The 26,122-nt window shown below is 42.9% G+C and overlaps 1 protein-coding gene across 1 annotated transcript; it reads right to left on the reverse strand.

Moving 5' to 3' along the window:
- Positions 1-16,059: 16,059 nt before the first annotated feature.
- Positions 16,060-25,593, reverse strand: LOC123102695 (OBERON-like protein). The gene is made up of 3 exons (XM_044524119.1): positions 25,344-25,593; positions 23,692-24,882; positions 16,060-16,872 (listed from the first exon to the last, which is right to left on the reverse strand). Exons 2-3 carry the CDS (start codon positions 24,863-24,865, stop codon positions 16,256-16,258), a joined length of 1,791 nt encoding a protein of 596 aa, XP_044380054.1. The 5' UTR covers positions 24,866-24,882; positions 25,344-25,593; the 3' UTR covers positions 16,060-16,255.
- Positions 25,594-26,122: the final 529 nt, after the last annotated feature.

Genomic DNA, 26,122 nt, shown 5'->3' on the forward strand with positions numbered 1-26,122 from the left:
GGAGCGGGGTGGCTGAAGATCTGCCTGCTCGTTGTCACCATCAATCTCCTTGTGTGAAGTTAGTTGCATTTGAATCTATGCACAGTGGGAGGAAGTTTTCTGGCAAGTGCAGAGAAGGTCAGCCCTACTTTCGTTGTTACAATCATTTGCTAGATGTGATTCAAACACTTACATTGTGCTATGTTATTCTGGATGTTAAGACAATGTCACAGTTTGTACCTAGTATCTAAAAATGTTGCCATCTCATTAGCGATGCCATTAGAAAATTATTTGGCACCGCTTCAGTAGTTTGTGCAGTCAACTTTGGTCCGCACATCTGAGCATCCAAGCAGTAAAATACTAAATCTCTATGGCATGAAGGAACTGGGCATCGGAGCAACTAGGTGCTATGGACTCCGGTTCCCTGATTTTTTTCCCACTGCATCGGCTCACCAATGCATGGCACCGGTGCCAAATGTAGCAACGGTTGTCTTGACACCAGTTTTGGCATACATAGTGGTCGTCCTTAGTGCTATTAGTTCTATGTTACTAAATTTGTGCATGTATACACATGTTAGTCTCAATTTGATGTCAACCAAGCACTGTCGCTATGTTGTTGCAATTATATTTAGCTTCCTCATAAAATGTTTAATTTGTTATTTATAGTACATGACTAAGAACTTGTAGCATTGTTGTAGTTAATTATAGCTTCTGATGTTTCAGAATTTGGTTGTTGTCTCAGTAGCAATTAATTCATTTGCACATTGATCCTTTTGAGAAGATATGTCATAATTAACATGTTTCTTCAGTTTTTGAAAATATGTATTTGGTGATTTTCTATGTTGCTAGAAACTCATTTCCCCTACAATTGTTAGTAATCTAGTTTTAAATAATATAGGAAGAACGAAAGTGTTCTTCCCTGGAGTGGGTTGATCAAGAGTGGCCACAGTCTTTGAAGATGTGCCTAGAAAAGCTCTGGAGCATGTATGAGGAAGAGAACAGATGTAGGCTTAGAGAAAGTGTTGGCAATGCTGAAGAATATTTCAAGATGCAGGAAAAAAAGAGGAAGATGCAGAATGAGCTCATATTTTTTTGTTACACTTTGCTAAGATGATGTTGGCGAAGGAGGAGGCACTTTCCCAGTTGGTCAGTGCAAAACAGGTTCTTGCTGAACTGAAAGCAGAGGTCGATCAGACAAGCCTGGATGATCTTGATTAGGGAAATGAATATATTGTTCTAATATTGTTCTTATGAAGGTGAACTAGCTATATGATGTATTGTGCTATTTTCAGGTAGCTATCGTATTGTGATGTTAAAATAATTTATGTGCCTGAAATGAAATTGGCAAACAACTATTCGATATGAAATGTGAATTTGCATAATACTGGAATTATTAATTATAAACTAATAAACCTGCTAAATGGCTCATGGAACTTTGCAAATGGATCTAGCAGTAAAAGCGGTTGTGATGGATAGCCCAATGTCATACAGTTTTCTTCATCAAATCGTGTGTGATGTAGTTGAATAAAAGCAAACGGTTAACCAAAGCAGAGCGTGTGTGATAGGTACACCTATCACACATGAGGCTATACATAAAACTGTGTGGGGTGTATATACGAATGGAAACATTTTCCCTGGATTGACTGTGTGGGATGTACATACGAACGGAAACATACTTCTTGGATTGACTGTGTGGGATGTACATAAGAACGAAAATGTATTCCTTGGATTGACTGTGTGGAATGTACATAACAAACGGAAACGTTTGTCTGGGACTGACTATGTGGAATGTACTTACGACTGGAACCGATTGGGCCTGTATAATTGTATTTGACCGCTCGCCCATTGCACATGATCTCATTTTGCCCAGCATGTGTGACCGGAGGGCCTATGCCCGACGGTTTTTGGGTCGTGTGGGAAGGACCCCCCTATCGCCCACACTCACTTGGCTATGGTTCAAAATACCGTCGCAGAAAGGGGGTTAAAAACCGTTTGTATAGCACATCGTTGTACCAATGACTGCGTCACCACTTCGTCAAGCCAAATTCTTCGCTCGGTCACCTCGGTCTGGCCGAGGACTATGTCTTTGTCCCGCCACAAGCCCGTACCTCATCATCAACGCCGAGCACATTAACCAGCTAAGTCGGTTCCATGCTCAAATTTTATCCAATCTTTTAATTTTTGCTTGGTTCAACCAATCATTATATTTGTGTTAAACAAAAAGGTTATTTGTTAAAAACTTAGTTTGTCAAAAACATTATTTGTTAATAACACTTCTTTTACCCAAGCTAACTGGGGCTCTTAAAAATTATATGAGCCATTTAATAATAAATGTTCTCTTCTTAGTCGTTGCAAAGTCTTTTTCTACCACTCCTTTCTCGACTCGAGTGTGTGGTCAACAGCCAGATATCCTGGTTTCTCTGTAAAGCTGCTCGAGTTTAGTTTGCTAAACATGCCTAAAAGAGAAACACTCGGCCTTTAGGATAGGAGGTTGAAACCGAAGGCTGGCCCACTTGATGTCTTGAGATCGGATGTATCATGCTAAAGCACGAGGAAGCACAAACTATTTTTAAGACCAATATTCGGATTGGCACCAAAAAACTTGATTTACTTCGGACGTAAAGTTTTCGCACAAGTTTTTTGTTTTTTCGAGCTTATGGAACTTTTGAGCTATTTGTATGTTTCTCTTTCAGGAGGCGGGAATCCTCATGAACAAGGTGCCCTACGTAATAATTCAGCTCGGGAGATCTTTTCTGACCCGCAGCTCGGCATCTTTCCTGCCGACCTACACCTCGGCGTTGGTGAAACGCACATGACATCCGGACTAGTTCCCGAGGAGGTCAGTCGCACCCAACCTGAGTCTCGGGGATACTGTGTGTCTCCAGCATAACTCTCGCAGTACAATGTCAGATGCCTTTAAAGCATCGGTAATATCAACGGGGGCTGCAACTAGAGCCGAACCCACCAAAAGCCAAGGTACTCTGAGGAGTCCTTGGCAAAATGCTCTTGGATATTGATTTATATGCATCAGTTTCAAATTGTGTCTTCGGTCAATAGTTGGGTTGCCCGGATCCTGTGATTGCCTCCTATGTTCCCGCATTGTTCGGCTAGGTGTGCAAAGGGAGAACCACTGTGATTGTGCTTCCAGCTCGAATGGTTAAGCGCCTCAGTGGAGAAAGCCGAAAACCGACTCTCACAATGAGCGTAAACTGGTCAGCGATCCGATGACTATGTCAAACTATAGATCGATAGAGGTCGCCCCGTGTTAATGCCTTTCATAAAACTGGCCGAAGTGTTAATGGCTTGACCTCGGTTGACGCTGAACACTAACCGGGGGCTCGTAACTAGCCTCCCAATTTAAAGCTCATATGACTAAGTGAAAGTTAAAAAGCCTGCACATCTGATTGCCTCGTTTCCGCTAACACAACCGCCTCCAGGCACTGAGACATCGACTAAGGGTTGTCTTGTTAATACTGAAACACCCTGCGTAGCATCTACAAAGGGGTGGAAGCCGATGATGGGCCACTTTCAAATTATAAACAGTCGCAACAGAGAATTTTCCTTCCGTAATCATTGTTATAAAGCAATAAATATGCATCAATTTGACTTAAGATTTTGGCCAAGCTGGGTTACCTGGCTCCTATGCTTACCCCCCACATTCCCGATTGTTCGGCTAGGGAGTAAAGGGAGCACCTTTGTGATTGTTTCCGGGTCATCCGGATTAGTACCTCAGACTGGTTGAAGCCGAAAGCTAGCCATGTTAAGAATATAATTGGTCGGCAACAACGGAAGTGAAAATCTAGGTTCATTAAGACCATAGAGTTCGAGAACTTTCCCAAACTAAATCTTCAATATTTTCCTCCCACATTGATCGGAGGTGAGGTTCATGATCATGGTCAATATGACAACCTGGGAAAAGGGACTTATAAAGGAACTATTATTTCCAGAAGATGTTTCTTACGTTAAATAGTAATAATAGTAATATAACATCTCTCTCTGTGTGCCTTTGTTCATAAAACCACATGGACGGATTGCCTTGTTTGCCGTAAATCTTTGCCCTTATAAAGGCTTTATAAAGTAGGACAAACACTCCCTGGCTACTAGCCGAGGAGGTTGAAGCCGATGGTCGATCAACAAAGTTTTGTACAATATAGATCTGAGCATTCATGATGTAAAGTACTTGGACACATAGAACCATTACACATAAATTGTGATTACGGTCAATTTTAAAGCGACAAAGGGGGTACATTGATCCCCTGATCTAGCGTTGCCACCCGCCCAGTGGCTCGGGGGGTTACTGCATTGCCTATTCAATGCAGTGCAAAACAGTTTCTGAGGAGATTACGATCCTCAGGTTGGTCGGCCGCACCCAACCTGAGTCTTAGGAGCTATTGTGCACCACCTTTCTGTTCCTAGAGTATGATGACGAACAAGGAATCGGTCCTGAGGCCGATTTCGCAAATCGACCTGAGTCTCGGGGGCTACTGGGATTGGCGGTTTTATTTTTCCCTTCAGGTACATCTCGGGTTTTAGACCTACACACACCTTGAGGGCTACTGGCTATATGTCTCGTCAGCAAATAAATTGCACCGATCAGAACTAAACTCCACAAAAAAACATCCCAAGTCTGAGGTGGTGCACCACCTCGGAAGTGGTCCGGCATAAAGCTCAGATGCAAGTAGCTGGCTTCATAGAGGGCATTTCCGGTATTAAGCTCGGCTGAAATCCTTCAAAGTTTTCCAAGAATGTAGTAATTTATGACACCTTAGATGTAGATCTGCATTGGATCTCGGCTACGAAAGACACCTTGGATATAGTCCGGCATTGGAGCTCGAAAGAGGAAATCGTCGCATGGGAAAAACTTCAAACACGAGGTGCGGCGTGAAAAATGACAAGGCATTGTTTAAGGCCGAGGACTTAAAGGGGCTCCTCTGATGCCTGATGTGTAAACTCTTCGGATTCACCTCGGCGATCCTCAAGATCAAAGATGGGAAGATTTGTTGAACCAGTTTTCAAGACCGACGACCGAAGATGAAGAACAGTTCGGATGAATCAGGGGAGCGTCCCCAACTTGAAGACCGGTTCAGGGGGCTACTGACGGTGTCCTGGACTAGGGGCTACTCACCACGTTGTCTACCGACCAGGTGGGTCGGGCCGAGGACCCCCATGGCGGTTCACTAATGGGCTTCTTCGGGCAGCCAATGACATATACAAGGAAGATTCCACAAGACTTGGTGATTGATACGTCTCTAACGTATCTATAATTTTTGATTGTTCCATGTTATTATATTATCAACCTTGGATGTTTTATATGCATTTATATGGTATTTTATATGATTTTTGGGACTAACCTATTAACCTAGAGCCCAGTGCCAGTTTCTGTTTTTTCCTTGTTTTTGAGTATCGCCGAAAAGGAAAACCAAACGGAGTCCAATTGACCTGAAATTTCACGGAGATCATTTTTGGACTAGAAGAAGCCCGCGGAGTACCGGAGATGGGCCAGAAGAGTTCCGAGGCCACCACGAGGGTGGGGGGCATGCCCTACCACCCTGGGCGTGCCCCCCTACCTCGTGGCCGCCTCGGGGACCCCCTGACTTGTTCCCGACTCCAACACCTCTCATATATACCCAAACTTCCAGAAAGAAACCTAGATCAGGAGTTCCGCCACCGCAAGCCTCTGTAGCCACCAAAAACCAATCTAGACCCGTTTCGGCCCCTGTCGGAGGGGGGAATCCCTCTCCGGTGGCCATCTTCATCATCCCGGCGCTCTCCATGATGAGGAGGGAGTAGTTCACCCTCGGGGCTAACGGTATGTACCAGTAGCTATGTGTTTGATCTCTCTCTCGTGTTCTTGAATCGGCACGATCTTGATGTATCAAGAGCTTTGCTATTATAGTTGGATCTTATGATGTTTCTCCCCCTCTACTCTCTTGTAATGGATTGAGTTTTCCCTTTGAAGTTATCTTATCGAATTGGGTCTTTAAGGATTTGAGAACACTTGATGTATGTCTTGCATGTGCTTATCTGTGGTGACAATGGGATATCCACGTGATCCACTTGATGTATGTTTTGGTGATCAACTTGCGAGTTCCGTGACCTCATGAACTTATGCATAGGGGTTGGCACATGTTTTCGTATTGACTCTCTGGTAGAAACTTTGGGGCACTCTTTGAAGTTCTTTGTGTTGTTTAAATAGATGAATCTGAGATTGTGTGATGCATATCATATAATCATACCCACAGATACTTGAGGTGACATTGGAGTATCTAGGTGACATTAGGGTTTTGGTTGATTTGTGTCTTAAGGTGTTATTCTAGTACGAACTCTATGATAGATTGAACGGAAAGAATAGCTTCGTGTTATTTTACTATGGACTCTTGAATAGAACGATCAAAAAGGATAACTTTGAAGTAGTTTCGTACCCTACAATAATCTCTTCGTTTGTTCTCCGCTATTAGTGACTTTGGAGTGACTCTTTGTTGCATGTTGAGGGATTGTTATATGATCCAATTATGTTATTATTGTTGAGAGAACTTGCACTAGTGAAAGTATGAACCCTAGGCCTTGTTTCCTAGTATTGCAATACCGTTTTCGCTCACTTTTATCATTAGTTACCTTGCTGTTTTTATATTTTCAGATTACAAAAACCTATGTCTACCATCCATATTGCACTTGTATCACCATCTCTTCGCCGAACTAGTGCACCTATACAATTTACCATTATATTGGGTGTGTTGGGGACACAAGAGACTCTTTGTTATTTGGTTGCAGGGTTGTTTGAGAGAGACCATCTTCAACCTACGCCTCCCACGGATTGATAAACCTTAGGTCATCCACTTGAGGGAAATTTGTTATTGTCCTACAAACCACTGCACTTGGAGGCGCCACAACGTCTATAAGAAGAAGGTTGTGTAGTAGACATCAAGCTCTTTTCTGGCGCCGTTGCCGGGGAGGTTAGCGCTTGAAGGTATATCTTTAGATCTTGTAATCGAATCTTTTTGTTCCTTGTTTTATCACTAGTTTAGTTTATAAAAGAAAACTACAAAAAAATGGAATTGAGGGTACCTCATATGCTTCATATTTTTAATGACTTCCATGAAAATAAGGATTCCGATAATTGTGCCAAAGTGTTAGAAGAAGAATGCATTAGAATGTTTGGCACTAAATCTTTGTATGATGAGCATGATTGCAATGTTGTTAGTACAAACTCTTTGAATATCACTATACTAATAATGATTGCACTAGTCATGATGAAAATGTCTCTTATAAGCATGTCAATTTTTGTTGAGTGCATAGAGTATGCAAGTACACACCAAATAGGGAAGATAGATTTTGCAATAGGCATAAGTATTTAAAAACTAAATGGTTGCAAGAAAGGCTAGATGTTTGTGCTGAAAATTTAAATTTTCTTAGACATCCTTGTAACTTTGCAATGAACATGGTCATTTAAATATCCAATGAAAATTGTTTCATGATCGAATCGTGTCCAAAAATTGTGATGACTTGATTTCCCTTGCGCATCATAATGAACTTAGTTTGCTTCTGGGTTATGAAGAAATGAAATGTATAATTAAGGATATTCCAGAATTTGCCCTCGATAATGTTCTTGATTTTAATCTAGAGGAAATTTATATGTATTGTGCGGTGAATTGCATTGAAAATCCTTATATTGCCAATTACATGAAGACAAGAAAACAAATAGAAGATGAAGAGAATACTAATGAAAGGGAAGAGACTTCCCAATATCCTCCTATTATTTCTTATGATGAATAAGGTAACGAGGATGAGCCTTCTATTCAACCAATCCCATTAATAAGGAGCTCCAAAAAGAGGATTAAACCCACACATGATGTGGAGAAGAAAAAGAAAAGACGGAGAAGAAAAGTTAAAAAGGCATCCCTCTCAAATGATGTTGCTCCTACTACTCATTGTGATGATAATAGTTGCTATAATATCGGTGGTATCCATACTATTAATGATGAGAGTGATTATGCTTATGATACGAAAAGGCCCAAACTTGGGGATGCTATGTTTGATGAAAATGACATGTTTGAGAATTTATTTGCTGCAATTAATGTTTGTCCCAAGCTTGGGGATGCTATGTTTTATGAAGATGATATTTTTAACCTCCCAAGTTTTGATATGGAAATTTATTATGATTATAGCATGCCTCCTATTTGTGATGATTATATTGATGAAAGTGGGTTTGGAAGAGTGTCAACTTTAGGAAGTAATGATCCCACTATTTTGGAGGGTGTTGAATCTTATTGTCACAACTATGAAAGTGGATTTGGAGAGGTCATGACTTTATTTAGTAATGATTCCACTATCTTGGAAGAGGTTTCAATCGATTATGATGAGAACAAAGTTGCTACTTATGATAATTATTGTGATGATACTTATGCTATAAAAAGTAGTGATGGTTATATTTATAAAACTTGTCATGATTATGATTACCCTTTTTCTGAATTTTATTCTTTCAGTATGGAAACAATTTATAGTATTCGAGTTTCTTATGATACTCTCACTATTCCAAATGAGAAGAAATTTGCTTATGTGGAGAGTAATAAAAATTCTATGCTTGTAGATCATGAAAATAATGCTTTATGTGATGGTTATATTGTTGAATTCATTCATGATGCTACTGAAAATTATTATGAGGGAGGAATATATGCTTGTAGGAATAGCAATAATATCAAGTTTCCTCTCTATGTGCTTAAAATCTTGAAGTTATGATTGTTTTGCTTTCCTATGCTAGTTGATTCTTGTTCACATAAATTGTTTGCTCACAAAATCCCTATGCATAGGAAGTGGGTTAGAGTTAATGTGCTAGTCATATTCTTCACGATGCTCTCTTTATGTTTCATTCTCATCTTTTATGTGAGCATCATTGAAACATCATGCCTAGCTAGGGGCGTTAAATGATAGCGCTTGTTGGGAGGCAACCCAATTTTATTTTTGTTCTTTGCTTTTTGCTCCTGTTTAGTAATAAATAATTCATCTAGCCTCCGTTTAGATGTGGTTTTATGTTTTAATTAGTGTTTGTGCCAAGTAGAACCTTTGGGAGGACTTGGGTGAAGTCTTTGCGATCTTGCTGTAAAAAACAGAAACTTTAGCGCTCACAAGATTAGCTGCCATTTTTTACTGAAGAGTGCAATTAGGTTTATTCTTAGTGAAGATGATTAATCGACAAATTCCTCAGGTCCACCAATTTATTTCAGAATTGTTTGAGTGACAGAAGTATACGTTTGATACAGATTACTACAGACTGTTCTATTTTTTGACAGATTATGTTTTCTATGTGTTGTTTGCTTATTTTGATGAATCTATGAGTAGTATCGGAGGGTATGAACCATAGAGAAGTTGGAATACAGTAGATATTACACCAATATAAATTTATAATGAGTTCACAAAAGTACCAAAAGTGGTGATTTATTTTCTTATACTAACGGAGCTTACGAGTTTTCTGTTGAGTTTTGTGTTGTGAAGTTTTCAAGTTTTGGGTAAAGATTCCATGGATTATGGAATAAGGAGTGGCAAGAGCCTAAGATTGGGGATTCCCAAGTCACCCCAAGTTAATATTCAAGGACAACCAAAATCCTAAGCTTGGGGATGCCCCGTAAGGCATCCCCTCTTTCGTCTTCGTTCATCGGTAACCTTACTTGGAGCTATATTTTTATTCACCACATGATATGTGTTTTGCTTGGAGCATCATTTTATTTTATTTTTGCTTGCTGTTTGAATATAATACCAAGATCTGACATTCTTAAATGTTAGAGAGTCTTCACATAGTTACATAATTATTCAACTACTCATTGATCTTCACTTATATCTTTTGGAGTAGTTTGTCATTTGCTCTAGTGCTTCACTTATATCTTTTTAGAGCACGGTGGTGGTTTTATTTTATAGAAATTATTGAACTCTCATGCTTCACTTATATCATTTTGAGAGTATTTAGAACAGCATGGTAGTTTTCTTTGGTTATGAAACTAGTCCTAATATGATGGGCATCCAAGATGGGTATAATAAAAACTTTCATATAGAGTGCATTGAATACTATGAGAAGTTTGATACTTGATGATTGTTTTCATATATGAAGATGGTAATATTAGAGTCATGCTAGTTGAGTAATTGTGAATTTGAGAAATACTTGTGTTGAGGTTTGCAAGTCCCGTAGCATGCACGTATGGTAACTGTTGTGTAACAAATTTGAAACATGAGGTGTTCTTTGATTGTCTTCCTTATGAGTGGCGGTCGGGGACGAGCGATGGTCTTTTCCTACCAATCTATCCCCCTAGGAGCATGCGTGTAATGCTTGGTTTTAGATGACTTGTAGATTTTTGCAATAAGTATATGAGTTCTTTATGACTAATGTTGAGTCCATGGATTATACGCACTCTCACCCTTCCATAATTGTTAGCCTCTTCGGTACCATGCATTTCCCTTTCTCACCTCGAGAGTTGGTGCAAACTTCGCCGGTGCATCCAAACCTCGTGATATGATACGCTCTGTCACACATAAACCTCCTTATATCTTCCTCAAAACAGCCACCATACCTACCTATCATGGCATTTCCATAGCCATTCCGAGATATATTGCCATGCAACTTTCCACCGTCATGTTCATCATGACACACATCATCATTGTCATATTGCCTTGCATGATCATGTAGTTGACATCGTATTTGTGGCAAAGCCACCATGCATAATTTATCATACATGTCACTCTTGATTCATTGCCCATCCCAGTGCACCGCCGGAGGCATGCATATAGAGTCATATTTTGTTCTAGAATCGAGTTGTAATCTTTGAGTTGTAAATAAATAGAAGTGTGGTGATCATCATTAATAGAGCATTGTCCCGAAAAGAAAAAGAAAAAGAAAAATAAAAAGAAAGGCCAAATAAAAAAAATAAAAGGGGACAATGCTACTATCCTTTTTCCACACTTGTGCTTCAAAGTAGCACCATGATCTTCATGATATAGAGTCTCTTGTTTTGTCACTCTCATATACTAGTGGGAATTTTTCATTATAGAACTTGGATTGTATATTCCAACAATGGGCTTCCTCAAATGCCCTAGGTCTTCATGAGCAAGCAAGTTGGATGCACACCCACTTAGTTTTTTTTGTTGAGATTTCATGCATTTATAGCTCTAGTGCATCCGTTGCATGGAAATCCCTACTCCTTGCATTGACATCAATTGATGGGCATCTCCCTAGCCCATTGATTAGCCGCATCGATGTGAGACTTTATCCTTTTTTGTCTTATCCACACAACCCCCATCATTATATTCTATTCCACCCATAGTGCTATGTCCATGGCTCACGCTCATGTATTGCGTCAAAGTTGAAAAAAATTGAGATTACTAAAGTATGAAACAATTGCTTGGCTTGTCATCGGGGTTGTGCATGATGGGAGCATTTTTGTGTGACAAAAATGAAGCATAGCCAAACTATATGATTTTGTAGGGATAAGCTTTCTTTGGCCATGTTATTTTGAGAAGACGTGATTTCTTAGTTAGTATGCTTGAAGTATTATTATTTTTATGTCAATATTAAAATTTTGTCTTGAATCTTATGGATCTGAATATTCTTGCCACAATAAAGAATATTACATTGATAAATATGTTAGGTAGCATTCCACATCAAAAATTCTGCTTTTATCATTTACCTACTCGAGGACGAGCAGGAATTAAGCTTGGGGATGCTTGATACGTCTCCAACATATCTATAATTTTTGATTGTCCCATGCTATTATATTATCAACCTTGGATATTTTATATGCATTTATATGGTATTTTATATGATTTTTGGGACTAACCTATTAACCTAGAGCCCAATGCCAGTTTCTGTTTTTTCCTTGTTTTTGAGTATCGCAGAAAAGGAAAACCAAACGGAGTCCAATTGACCTGAAATTTCATGGAGATCATTTTTGGACCAGAAGAAGCCCACGGAGTACCGGAGATGGGCCAGAAGAGTCCCGAGGCCACCACGAGGGTGGGGGCGTGCCCTACCCCCTGGGCGTGCCCCCCTACCTCATGGCCGCCTCGGGGACCCCCCCTAACTTGTTCCCGACTCCAACACATCTTATATATACCCAAACTTCCAGAAAGAAACCTAGATCGGGAGTTCCGTCGTTGCAAGCCTCTGTAGCCACCAAAAACCAATCTAGACCCGTTCTGGCACCATGCCGGAGGGGGGGGGGGAATCCCTCTCCAGTGTCCATCTTCATCATCCCGGCGCTCTCCATGACGAGGAGGGAGTAGTTCACCCTCAAGGCTGAGGGTATGTACCAGTAGCTATGTGTTTGATCTCTCTCTCTCTCGTGTTCTTGATTCGGCACGATCTTGATGTATTGAGAGCTTTGCTATTATAGTTGGATCTTATGATGTTTCTCCCCCTCTACTCTCTTGTAATGGATTGAGTTTTCCCTTTGAAGTTATCTTATCAGATTGAGTCTTTAAGGATTTGAGAACACTTGATGTATGTCTTGCATGTGCTTATCTGTGGTGACAATGGGATATTCACGTGATCCACTTGATGTATGTTTTGGTGATCAACTTGCGAGTTCCATGACCTCGTGAACTTATGCATAGGGGTTGGCACACGTTTTCGTCTTGACTCTCCGGTAGAAACTTTGGGGCAGTCTTTGAAGTTCTTTGTGTTGGTTGAATAGATGAATCTGATATTGTGTGATACATATCGTATAATCATACCCACGTATACTTGAGGTGACATTGGAGTATCTAGGTGACATTAGGGTTTTGGCTGATTTGTGTCTTAAGGTGTTATTCTAGTACGAACTCTATGATAGATTGAACGAAAAGAATAGCTTCGTGTTATTTTACTACGGACTTTTGAATAGATCGATCAGAAAGGATAACTTTGAGGTGGTTTTGTACCCTACAATAATCTCTTTGTTTGTTCTCCGCTATTAGTGACTTTGGAGTGACTCTTTGTTGCATGTTGATGGATTGTTATATGATCCAATTATGTTATTATTATTGAGAGAACTTGCACTAGTGAAAGTATGAACTCTAGGCCTTGTTTCCTAGCATTGCAATACCGTTTTTGCTCACTTTTATCATTAGTTACCTTGCTGTTTTTATATTTTCAGATTACAAAAACCTATATCCACCATCCATATTGCACTTGTATCACCATCTCTTCACCGAACTAGTTCACCTATACAATTTACCATTGTATTGGATGTGTTGGGGACACAAGAGACTCTTTGTTATTTGGTTGCAGGGTGGTTTGAGAGAGACCATCTTCATCCTATGCCTCCCACGGATTGATAAACCTTAGGTCACCCACTTGAGGGAAATTTGTTGTTGTCCTACAAACCTCTGCACTTGGAGGCCCAACAACGTCTACAAGAAGAAGGTTGTGTAGTAGACATCAGTGATCAAGACAAGGAATCCTCTCCATCGATGTAACCGAATAGGACTCTTGTTATCCTAGGCCTTCGGTACATTATATAAGCCAAGGTCGGGCTAGTCGATAGATATATGCTAGATCATTAGAATCATACATGACATAGGATCTTGAGGTAGATCAACTTTGTACTTGTACATCATCATCAATATAAACAAGAGCGGGACGTAGGGTTTTACCTCCATCAAGAGGGCCCGAACCTGGGTAAACACTGTCTCCTTCGTCTCTTGTTACCCATCAATTAAAGATCCACAGCTCGGGACCCCCTACCCTGAGGTCTGCCCCAGTCTTGACACTGACACTTATCTTTAGTATTTACCAAATACGCATATAAAAATGTAGTTGAATTATCTATCACAGTCATGAAATATTTCTTTCCACCTTTATTTCATATCATTCATCTAACATAGATTAGAATGTATGAGCTCTAGTGGTGCCAAGTGTCTCTCCTCCGCAACCTTGTTAGGCTTGCGAGGTTACTTTGCTTGCACACACGCATGACACTGAAAGCCTTTGGCTAAGGTGAAACTCGGGATTAAATTCACCTTATCTTGATGTGTTGATATCCTGCAAGTGCAAAGTATATAGTTGTAGTCTTATCGAAGTAAGAGCATTGATCCCACAGGGAGGACAAGAATTGAACTTTGTCTCTCGTAGTGATTTAGATTACAGTGCCGACAAATTACTTGCATTGATCCCAAGCAAAGCGGAAACAAAAGTTTAAAGTATTGAGTAATTTTTGTGAACACGGAAATAAAGAGCAAGAGTAAAATAAAAGAATATGAGACGTAAGTAATGGTTATCGGAATCGATAGGACTAAGGAATTCTTAGGAGTTCGGATTCCCCACTATTATGTGTCTACACCACCTATGCGTAAGCATAATTTATAGTTTGGATTCCTAACCCGATTTATATGTTTCAACAAGTGGGCGGAGCCAAGTACAAATACTTCCATGCATGCAGCAGCCCCGTATCCCATACACCACTGCCATTCAACCCCACTCCGGTTTACCGAATGGTAATTAAAGGTTTCTCGATGGGCACATCTAATGTGATCTCTGCTTATCCCCAATTGCAATGATTCATCCGCTTCTCACCTTCATATCAATAGTAATACCCTCCTGTCCAAAGGAGCCATATGTTGGATGATCGACTTCACCCAACATCTATAAGATCATTAACATAAACATATATAGAGGATATTAAATCATATTATCATTTGATCGTAAACATACTAGGGTTCATCCATCCACGAGAACTAGGAAGACTACTCGCACATCGAGGGCATAAACATCGCGAAGTGAATCATGATGAACATGACGATAATGTCTAAATAATACAAAGGTGAATCAATGTTGACTAATATATTACAAAAAGATGGAGGTGGGATAGTGATGATGAAGACAGGTGGTGATGATGCCCTCTTGATGTGGTGATCCGGCGGCGGAGTCCCTGAATCAATTCCCCCTCCGTAATCCTTCCGCGGGCTAGGGTTCTTCATTTTGGATGAGTTTCTAGTGGTTGCCTGTGTCTGATCGTTGATCCGATTGCATAGGGGTGAAGTAGTCGATTAGGAGGTGGCGACGGCAAGTGGAACGATAAGTGGTACGGACACTTCCACTCGTACACACATTTTTCGGGGTCTTCAAGGGGGGAGGGGTTAGGTTTCTGATTACGCTCGGTTTTTCCTATGGTTTTCTAAAAAATGTTTTAAATTTTTATTTTATTTCCTTGTGTGAAAGCATAACTTATGCTTTCAAAAAAACCAAAAAGCACGGGAAGTGGAATTATGCTTCCCCAAAAGGAAAAACATAGTTATACTTCCACACACAAAAAATGCATAGCCTCCGCTTTCAAAAAAAATGTGAAAACACTACTGTGCTTTCGGTGTTTGGTTTTCTAGGTTTTGCTTTGGTTTTTTTAAGGTTTTTTTAACACGGTACAGACGCATGCGCTCATACATACGCGCATACACCCATCCCTATGAATGCACGTATGCATACTTTACTTTTATGAGCACCTTCGAGAGACTGAGTCGGCATATCATCTTAAGATTTACGAAGTCATCGTAGGCACCTCGTCGTCGACGAGAACGTCTCCTCCCACGCAAAGCGCATCACCGGAAATCCTGAAATAAATGCAGGAATAACGCGAGCACCAGGACTTGAACCACAATCCCTCTAACCATCCAACCACATGTTGGTTCGCCTTTTCTTTTTCTTTTCTTGGTTTTTTCTTTTCTTTGTTTTCTTTTTTAATTTCAGATTTTTATATTTTTTCATAATAAAAAGTTTATCAAAACCTATTAACGATCTAATTTCAAAGATCTCGACGCAAGAAATCCAACAATAAAAAATATTCATAATTTAGACACGTGTTCCCAAAGATAAAACATTTTAAAAAAAAAGTCTACAAAAAAATCTCAAATTACGACAAGCGACACATGAAATAAAATGTTTTAAAGAAAGCAAATCTAAAAGAAGGATAACTCTCCTGCGCATGCAGCCAGAGAAGGTGGGAGTGAATTTTTCAAGGGTACCCTTAATTAGTGATTTTAGAAAACAGTGAGTAGATCTATCAGCGTTTGTTTCCTTCCAACTATTTCTCATCAGTTTCATCAAACTTCTAACAACGAATAGATCACTTACTCAAAGTAATAACCAAATTAAAATATGTAGCCTACATGAGTATATCATATCACGATATCGCCAACAACATTAATATTCGATTTTCCAAGGGGGGCACCGCCCATTATACTCCTAACACATCACACAGAAGTCACCATACATTAGCACAATAACACAACATGTAATCCCAAATCTGAAGTGCACCTGCTGCTCTTATTTTGAATGCGCCTCCGACTTTGTCGGCATGGTACGAACGTTCTTGAGAAGGTCCTGAATTTTGGACAGCATCAACGCCTGAGAGGGAGCCTGAGAGGAATCAGCAGGCACGCTGCTGCTCGCCTGCGGGGGCCTATGGCCGTCCTGAAGCTTTATTTTCTCAAAAAGAAACTGCTTCTCTGCCTCCGCTTCCTCCAGGCGCCGCTTGAGGTAGAGGCTAGCGTAGTCCTGCTCAGCCCTCTCAGATTTGGCAAGCGCGATGCTCTGGAGCCTCTCAGCCTCCTGGCGAGCCTCACTTGCCTTGAGCTGGAACATCTCAGCCTCGGCCTGTTTCAACCGAACAATGCTCTCGAGCTCCTCCACCTGCTGCTTCTTCCGCAGCCTCTCGGCCTTGAACTCCTGAACTTGTCTGGCCTTCTCATCAAGCTCACGGTCACAGGCCTCCACAGCGGTGCGAGCCTTTTTGTACAGTCCCATTTTCTCTTCAGCAACAAGCTCCATCTTTCTGACAGCTTCTTGGACTACCTCTGCAATACGATTACATGCCTCCTGGGGAGTGATCAAGCGTCCCGATTCTTCATTTTCAGAGCTCTTAGGGGAATCCATCTCAAGCTCTGTGAAAACATAAGCATACCAAAATAAAGCATTTATCAGTCAGTTCATTCCTAAGCAGCCAAGCGAACTGCAAATGGTAACAACCATGTTACTAAGAGACTCGAATGACTAATCGTGACATGCAAAATGAATAAAATAGGCATGATCAGTACTGAGCTCAGACAAAGGACAAGCAGAATCCAGCCAACCAACTTTAAACACATGTACAAAGGGAGCATCTAGAGTGTATAAAACTATGTACTTGCTAGAACTTCTAAAGATTTTGGTACTATGACCTGTTGGGGATTATTGTAATTTGTAACTGTGGAAGGAAACCAAGTAGTGATGACAACTGTGTTATAAAGAGACTCAGATGACTAATTGACTTAAATGTGACATAAAAAATGAATAAAGTAGGCATAATTGACACTGAGCTCAGGCAAAACACATGTAGAGTTCAGCCAACCAATTTATACACTTGTAAAAAGCTATGTGCTTGCTAGAAATTTATACACATAGCCTTGCCTCTAGAAAGCTATGTGCTTGCTAGAAATTTGTTAAATTCCAGCGCATGGTAGGGTGGTGCCGATAGGGTGGTGCGCATGACCGGAAGTACAGAAGAGATCATGCTACGGCTAAGGGTGGTGCGCATGACCGGAAGTACAGAAGAGATCATGCTTGCACACAAAGCGTTTACCCAGGTTCAGGTCCTCATGGTAGAGGTATTGATGTATGGGTCACCTCGTAATGGTGTTCATGTCTATCAAGACTAAGGTTGAAGATGGTAAAAGTATCTCTAGCTAACCACAGCAGCGTTGGTGCATATCGCTCCATCAACTACGCCTCGCACCCACACCTTCCCTTGGCACTTGGTGCTTGTCTAGATGCAACCTCGCCTTCTCCATGGGCTTCTGCAGACGATACTGGTCATACTACACGGCCTCATCTAGCAGCAGGCGTTGGTGGCAACTCCTCTCCTAGTGCTGCTAAGTCGACTACTTCAGTTGAGCAGGAGATTATGCGACTTCGTGACCTGCTGATTGCCTCTGGCTCTCCATTTCTGGGCGCACCAACGTCAACCTCTATAGTTGAGCCCCTGACTGAGCAGGAGATTGCACAACTTCAATGCCTGCTAGCTGCATCTTCTGGTTCTGCATCAACAGGTTCAGTTGGTTCTGCTACCAACTCTTCTGGAATTGTGAGACCACCTTCTACACAGGCAGGTACATCTTTGTGGATTCTTGATGCTGGAGCATCTTTTCATATGACTCATGATTCATCCACTCTGTGCTCTATTCGACCTCTCGATTCTCCTGTTTGTGTTCTTGCTACTAATGGTACCTCCCTCCTAGTTAATGGTCGAGGTATTCTTAGCACTTTGTCTTTTCATGTTGCTCATGTTCCTCAACTTACCATGCAACTCATTTTTGGTGATCAGATTGTTGACTCATTACAGGGTCATTCTCAACTTTGGCTCATGTCTTGTTCAGGATCATCACACTGGTGTTCTCCTAGATGCTGGCCCTAGGGCTGGGCATTCGAGGTTAGACCGAACCGTTCGGTTCGGTGCTTCGGGTTATCCTAAAATTCGGTTTCCTTAATTTACTAACCGTTCGGTCCTACAAAAAATGAATGACCGAGACTTCGGTGGACCGATAATTCGGTTCGGGCCTCAGTTACAACCGAAGAGCACTGAGATATTTGTTATGGAGCAAGAAATTGGGATTCAATCCTCAAAAAAGAAAATGGAATCGGGAGTCAAAAGAAACAACGAGCAATCAGCTATTGTGGTGGGAATCCTCGGTATAACCGCCGACTTTCAAGGACTGACGGTGCTTGGCTTGCTGCCGCATGCGAACCATGACGCCATCGCCCGCCGTCATGTGGGATCCATGGGCGCTGCCGCCGTCGCCGAGTGGGCACCATGTGAGTCTTCGGCTGCCGCCGCGTGGGAGTATGGGAGTTGCCGCCGCACCGAGTCGGGGCCATGGACCATCGGAACAGCCAGCCGCCGCTGGGACTGTGCGAGGCGGGCAAATGGAGGCGGCGGCGCTGGATATGCGTGCGTGAAGCCTGTAGCTCATTTTGGGATAAGGTGCGGTACGGGGCTGTGTTGTTTCGATTGAGAAGGGCTAGAAAAGCTTCGTATGCATGGGCTATTGGGCTTTACTGACGGGCTGTGTACAATATTTCGGTCAGTTCGGTGAATTCGGTCAACCTGGTCCAATGACCGAACGTACCGAAGTAATTTCAGTTTCTTATTTTTGCCAACCAAGTAAACAACTGCAGTTTCAGTCCTCGGGTTTTTCGGCTTCGGTCCTGGGTTTTTCGGCTCCGGTCTTCGGTTCTCTGTTTTTCTGCCCACCCCTAGCTGGCCCCTAACATCCTTCACTGCCACCACCGCCAGTCTCTCCGTCTCGGTTGCCTGTCTACCAGCTCTTTTAAACAGTGGCATCATCGCCTTGGTCACTTGTGTGGCTCTCGGCTCTCATCCTTTGTTCGACGTGGTCTTCTCCAACCTGTCTCTGGCAGTGTGTCTTTAGACTGCAAGGGTTGTCGGTTTGGTGAACAGGTTCAGTTACCTTATCCTCATGAGATTGTGCCTCGGCATCCTTTCAACCTTGTTCATTCTGATGTATGGGGTCTAGCTCCTTTTGCCTCGAAAGGAGACCATCGTTACTATATTATCTTCATAGATGATTTCTCTTGACATACCTGGATATATTTTATGTCTTCTCGTAGTGAGGTTATATTTATATACAAGTGTTTTACTGCCATGGTTCACACTCAGTTCTCTACGCCTATTCATGTGTCCCGTGTTGACTCTATTGGAGAGTATATCTCCAAGACATTGCTTGGAGTCCTTGTTCTGCAGGGTACTCTTGCTCAGTTCTCTTGTCAATGGTGTAGCTGAGTGCAAGCATCGTCGCCTTCTTGATACGGCTTGTGTGTTGATGATTGCCACCTCTCTTCCGCCTCACTTTTGGAAAGTGAGGCTGACTCCACTTCCACATATCTCAGCAACATTCAACCATCCTCTACTCTGCAGGGTTGCATTCCTTTCGAGCGTCTTTTTTATCGTTCTCCAGATTATTCGGCGCTCCGTTTGTTTGGTTGTGTTCGCTATGTTCTTCTTGCCCCCCCCCCCTTAAATGCACCAAACTGACCGCTCAATCTATCGAGTGTGTCTTCTTAGGATAGGGTGATGAGCACAAGGGTTACCGTTGTTGGGATCATGTCAATCATCGAATGCGTATTTTTCGAGATGTGACTTTCATTGGGTCTTGTCCCTTCTACCAGCATCCATCTTCCTCAACCTTTTCACCCGAGGATATATCTTTCCTCACTTTTCTAGTTTGCTATGTTCTTCTTGCCCCTCCGTAAACACACCAAACTGACCGCTCAATCTATCAAGTGTCTTCTTAGGATAGAGTGATGAGCATAAGGGTTATTGTTGTTGGGATCATGTCAATAGTCGAATGCGTATTTTTCGAGAAGTGACATTCATTGGGTCTTGTCCCTTCTACCAGCATCCATCTGCCTCAACCTTTTCACTCGAGGATATATCTTTCCTCACTTTTCTTGACACGCCTATCGCTCCTGTTGAGCCCTTGTCCACCCATCTCACTGCTCATGCTTCTCCGATTGTTGCAGATCCGGTGCCACCATGTCCTATGGTTTCCTCACCTCGCATATCCTAGGATTTTGCACCACCATCCCCAATGCCTTCCCCGTCTCCATCACCTTAGTCTATCCCGGGGATTCCTCCTAGTATTGTTCCTTCTTTTCCTCATTATTATACCCGTCGTCCACGTGTTGTCGATGAGTCTACTTCTGGTGTGCCATCTTCCTTGTCTCAGCATACTTATGACTTACGTCATCGCCCGCTTCCGCCTGTTGACCGCTATGATTTTTCTGGCACTATTGTGCTTGGGCCGACTTCTTATTGTGATGTTGTTCATCATCCCGAATGGCAGCTTGCGATGGCCGAGGAGATTGCTACTCTTGAGAGCACCGACACGTGGGATCTTGTTTCTCTTCCTCCGCGTGTTCATCTCACCACTTGTAAGTTGGTCTACAAGGTTAAGACTCGGTTCGATGGTTCTCTTGACTGCTATAAAGCTCCTCTTGTGGCTCGTGGCTTTCAGCAGGAGCATGGTCGTGATTGTCGGGGGGAGGGGGGGATGACCCCGGTAGTCCCGAATCAGCGAGTCGAGCTGGCGGCTCGCCTGGCTTGGCCTGCTGCTCCAGCCGGCCAACTGCCTGAAGTCAACTGCCACGTCCCGTCAGACCTGCGCGGACGATACGGCCATGCTCTACAATGGAGCACTATCGATGAATAGCAAACACTGTACGTACGAGCATGTGTCATCTCAAATAGTATTTGTTAGGCTGCCTAGGCCATCCCTTGTCCCCTGGGCACCAGTTTATAAGGTGCACCAGGGAGCCTCCCATGGCAAGGGCTCACGCACGCTCAATTTTTCTCCTTCCCGGTCAATCTCCTCTAGCTAGAAGCAGCCAACTAGAGGCTCACAGGGAGACTTTCTCCATGGAACCCAAACAGCTCAAGGAGCAACCATGTACCACCATATACACTCCATATAAATTAGACATGCAGGAGTAGGGGTGTTACCTCCGCGCGAGGGCCCCGAACCTGGGTATATCACCGTGTGTTGTTGCCCAATCCAGTCCCGGATCTCCACCGTAGCCTTGCTCTCACCTCTCTTAGCCATCCCATGGCATCTTCCATGCAAATACCACGAGTGATTATGACTAGACTTCTGCTCATGTGGCCCATAAGACCACTTCTTGTTGTGGCCTCTGTTTGCCACCAGTATGTGTCTCAGCTTGATGTTAAGAATGCCTTTCTTAATGGTGAATTGTGTGAGGAGATTTACATGCAGGCACCACCTAGGTATTTTGTTCCTAACGGCATGGCCTGCCGTCTTCGTCACTCTCTCTATGGCCTTAAGCAAGCCCCTCATGCCTGGTTTGAGCGTTTTGCCTCTATGGTGACCGCCACTGGTTTTTTAGCAAGTGCTCATGATAATGCACTGTTTGTCCACCTTCCTACTCATGGTCGGACTCTTCTCCTTCTATATGTTGACGACATGATCATCACTGGTGATGACCCTGAGAATATTGCCTTTGTGAAGGCAAGTCTTAGTGAGCAGTTTCTTATGTTTGATCTTTGGCCCTCTTCGTTGCTTTATTGGGATTGAGGTCTCTGCTACCTTTGATGGCTTTTTTTAGTTCCCAAGAAAAGTATATCCAGGATCTCCTTGCTCGTGCTGCTCTTACTGATGAGCGCACTGCTGAGACTCCCATGGAGCTCAATGTTCACTTCTGTGCTTTTGATGGTGACCCCTTGCCTGATATGACACGTTATCGCCATCTTGTTTGGAGACTTGTCTATCCAGCTGTCACTCATCGGATACCTCCTATCATGTCCATATCTTGAGTCAGTTTGTTTTTGCTACCACTTTGGTTAGTCACCTTCTCCGTGTTCTCTCATATCTTTGTGGCACGATTTCTCACTGTCTGTTCTTTCCTCACTCCAGTTCCTTAGAGGTTCAGGCCTATTCAAATGCTACGTGGACTAGTGATCTCTCGGATCTCCGTTCACTTTCTGCTTACTGTGTTTACCTTGGTGGTTCTCTAATTGCTTGGAAGATGAAGAAATAAGTTCCAGTTCCTGTTCGAGTGCAAAGGCTGAGTTGTGAGATATGACTCTTTTGACCGCAGAGGTAACTAGGTTACGATGGTTACTTCGGGAGTTTGGTGTGTCTGTTACTACACCTACTACACTATTGTCAGACAATACATGTGCTATAAGTATTGTGTGCAACCCTATGAAGCATGAGCTCACCAAGCATATTGGTCTTGATGCTTCTTTTGTGCGCGCTGGTGTGCAGGATGACGTTATTGCTCTTTAGTATGTGCCTTTCGAGTTACAGTTTGCAGATTTGTTAACAAGTCCCAAACAAGATTGTGCACCAAACATTATGAGCATAACATAGTTGCTCGGGATGTCATAGAAAACCTTTCTTAACAAAATGCCAAAGAAAACCAAAGCCAGCACACAGTTCATTCAAAGAACTTTGGAGATATGGGTTTGCATACCATGTCACCCCCCAACAAACTCTTGGGACATGTATATAAGTTGCCATTTTTATAAGGGCACACATACAAGTAATATGAGATGGACTATAGCATAAAATATTGAAGCATTCGCATTTTAACAAATATACATATATGAATTGAGCCGTAGCTTGGTAGCGACGGTTGGCCATTGTGCACCAAACATTGTGATCATATTATAGTTGCTCTGGATGGTAAAGAAAATCTTTCTCCAATAAAATGTCAACCAAAACCGGCACACAGTTCATTGAAACCAATCGGCATAGGAAAGATAAAAATCACCAAGTTTGTTAAACCAACCAAGAACCAACAGTTACTAAACAACTTGCTGCAGCTTTCTGGCTGAGTTGACCCCACCTTACCGTTATTGAAGCAGTTAACTCCTTATGGTGGTTCAATCATAAGATATACAATAACATACAATGGAAAACTAAATAATGAAGCAAGTAACCAACAGATTCTTGAAGTACATGTCTTTGTGCAACAAAGCAACAGATGGCTGATGAATAAACATATATTTTATTGGATAATTTGAATGTCTAGATCAATTTTTGTCGTCTACCTATATGATGGTAAAACATAAGCACATGAATGAATTAGGGGTGGTGAATGGTAATAGGATTACCAAAAACAGTAGAAATAATCAAATAAGGGCTACATAGCATCAGAAAATGATGGAGCAACAGAAGTACACAAACCTCGAAGTGCATGCAGTATCATCCTAGGATTGACAGAATCAGGAGAACTATTCCTCAATCTTTCAATCAGATTCGCACATTTCCTGAACAAATTTCTTCCTTTTGGGTCTTCGCTTAGACGAAATATCTTACAAACAAACTCAAGCTCTCGTACTAAGGCATCCCTATCCCAACCAGGAGCACATTGTTGAAACACATCCTTAACCCAACCGAATAATTCTGATGTCTTCTGGCAAGCCTGGCACCTAAAAAGCATTTCGGCATGACCGGTGCCGCTCTTAATTGATTGCCCTGTCCCAATCTGGCCAACACGAATCGCACAGTCGGTGTGCGTCCAATGGGAACAGAAATCGCACCCAACCCATCGGCATGTGTTGACCTCAAAATCAAACTTGTTGCAAATCACGCACATGCAAAGGTTGCAAAACCCATTTCTGTTAGCACATACATTGCATCTGCATTCCTCAGCCGGGAGAGCACTCTGGCAAGCAATGTTCCGGCACCTCTTATACAAGAAGACCTCCACCAGGTGGCTTTGGGGAATGGTGACGCTGGGGTGCAAAAACGCCTGGATTCCAGTCTTGATTGCCACGAGGATCTCCAGTTGGACATGATGGGCCATTGAAAGCATAGTTGGTGTCAAATCACCTCTGCCCTGGACAAACTTCTGCAGATACAGAAACTCCTCAATATGATGAGAGCCCCCTGTCCCCTCCAGAATCGACCTGAGCTCATTTTTAATCTCCTCCAGGTGCTCCTCTGGCATTACCTTCATTTTCTCGACAACTAGGTCCACTCTCTCCCGCGCAATCTCCCTCAGTGACACCCTATCGATGCGGGAGCTTCCGCGAATAACCTGCAACTTGGGGATACCATTTCTGATGTCCTTTTCCATCTCCACCTTTTTCACAGCACCGCCACTACTAGCAGCAGCAGCATTGCTATGTTCCGGCTCTACAGGCCAGGTCTCCCTCGAACTTGCACTTTCGGTGGCAGAGTCATGGCCCTGGTCAGAATTGGACACAGGTTCCTGCATTTCAGGCGAGCCAACCTGTTCCGACGAGGCCAATGAGAGGGAAGTCTGCAGGCTAGGGGCCCGGGCACCATGGCGAGGCGGCAGCATCCCCTGGGGCGGAGGCTGTTGATGGAAATTCGCACCTGAAGAAGTCCCCATGACGCACAAACTGTAAGCTGCAACAACACAAAGTTCAAACACTTAATACTACATAGAAGAATGGTCTAGGATTGAAAACATAGCATCAGCATAGGACCCATTTGAGCCACTGTGCTCTACGCCTTGAGCAGCCAAGGACCAGATCCGAATTAAGCAACGACAAGGTTGATCACAGACCGAATCCAGTACTACAACGGTACCTTCCGCGCATCTCTCAGCGAAGAGACATGTGAATCACGAACAATTCGCCGATTCAGCTAACGTGGACCTAACTTCCCGCTGCGTACGGGGAGCTAGTCGAGACCTGTGAGGAGCTCGCGTAGAGCGCGAGACTGCGCAGGTCGAGTCCACAGCAAGAACCCCATCGATCGAACTAATCAGGACACCCAAACCTCGGTATGTGAGCCCATGGCCTTGCTACTGTATACGGGGACCAAACCCTAGCAGTTGGAGCCGAATCGGAAGTCGAGCTGCTCACCTCGGCGCGGCGGGGCGACGGGATCGGCGGCGCGACAGCTCTATCTAATCGGAACCCGGAACGGCGGCGGGTTCGCACCCTTCTTCGTCGCCTCTAATAATTTTTGGTTTTGTGTGCGACAAATGGAGTCCAACCCAACGAAACCAAACGAAACGGAGACGACGAGTCGAGCGAACGCACGAAGGGAAGCGAGACCGGACGTCGCCGGTGTGGGGAACGGAGGGAGACCGGCTTGACCGGTGGGCGACGCGGGGTTGGAGGTGGGATCCACGAGCAAACTGAAAGGGAAGGGCACCTGCTTGATTTTTTTTAAGGCAAAGCATAGCTTCATATGTCACGTGTGGCATGTAGTAACACTATCCACATGTTTTCTACACGAAAATTGTCATTCGAAAAAAAATTCAAAAAAAATCAACTTGTCATCTAAATAGAAAGTTGCAATACTTCACAACTAAAGTTGTCATCCTCTTGTAACTAAAGTTGCCATCAAAAAACATGTGGGCAGAATTGCTTCGTGCCACACGTGTTGGCGTTATTATTTGGGTAGCTTTATTACTTTTAGGGGTTGTTTGATTCTAGGCCTTGCATGGCCATACTTTGCCACACATTTTTGCCAAGCTTGCCAAATAAGAGTCACAAGTTGGCAAGCCTAAGGAAACCTTGCCACATTTTTTATATGTATGTCATGTGGGGCCCTAGTGTGACTTGTCTAAGGTGTGGCTTGAATCAAACACTAACCTAAGTTGGTCAAACCTGCCTAACCTCAGGTGTGGCAACAT

This window comes from Triticum aestivum, chromosome 5A (assembly GCF_018294505.1).
Source record: "Triticum aestivum cultivar Chinese Spring chromosome 5A, IWGSC CS RefSeq v2.1, whole genome shotgun sequence".
NCBI lineage: Eukaryota > Viridiplantae > Streptophyta > Magnoliopsida > Poales > Poaceae > Triticum > Triticum aestivum.

Coding starts and splice junctions, on each gene's coding strand:
- LOC123102695 (XM_044524119.1), bottom strand. CDS start 24,865: ATGGGGACTTCTTCAGGTGCGAATTTCCATCAACAGCCTCCGCCCCAG. Junction 16,873..23,691: donor GATACTGCATGCACTTCGAG/GTTTGTGTACTT, acceptor ATGTTTTCACAG/AGCTTGAGATGGATTCCCCT.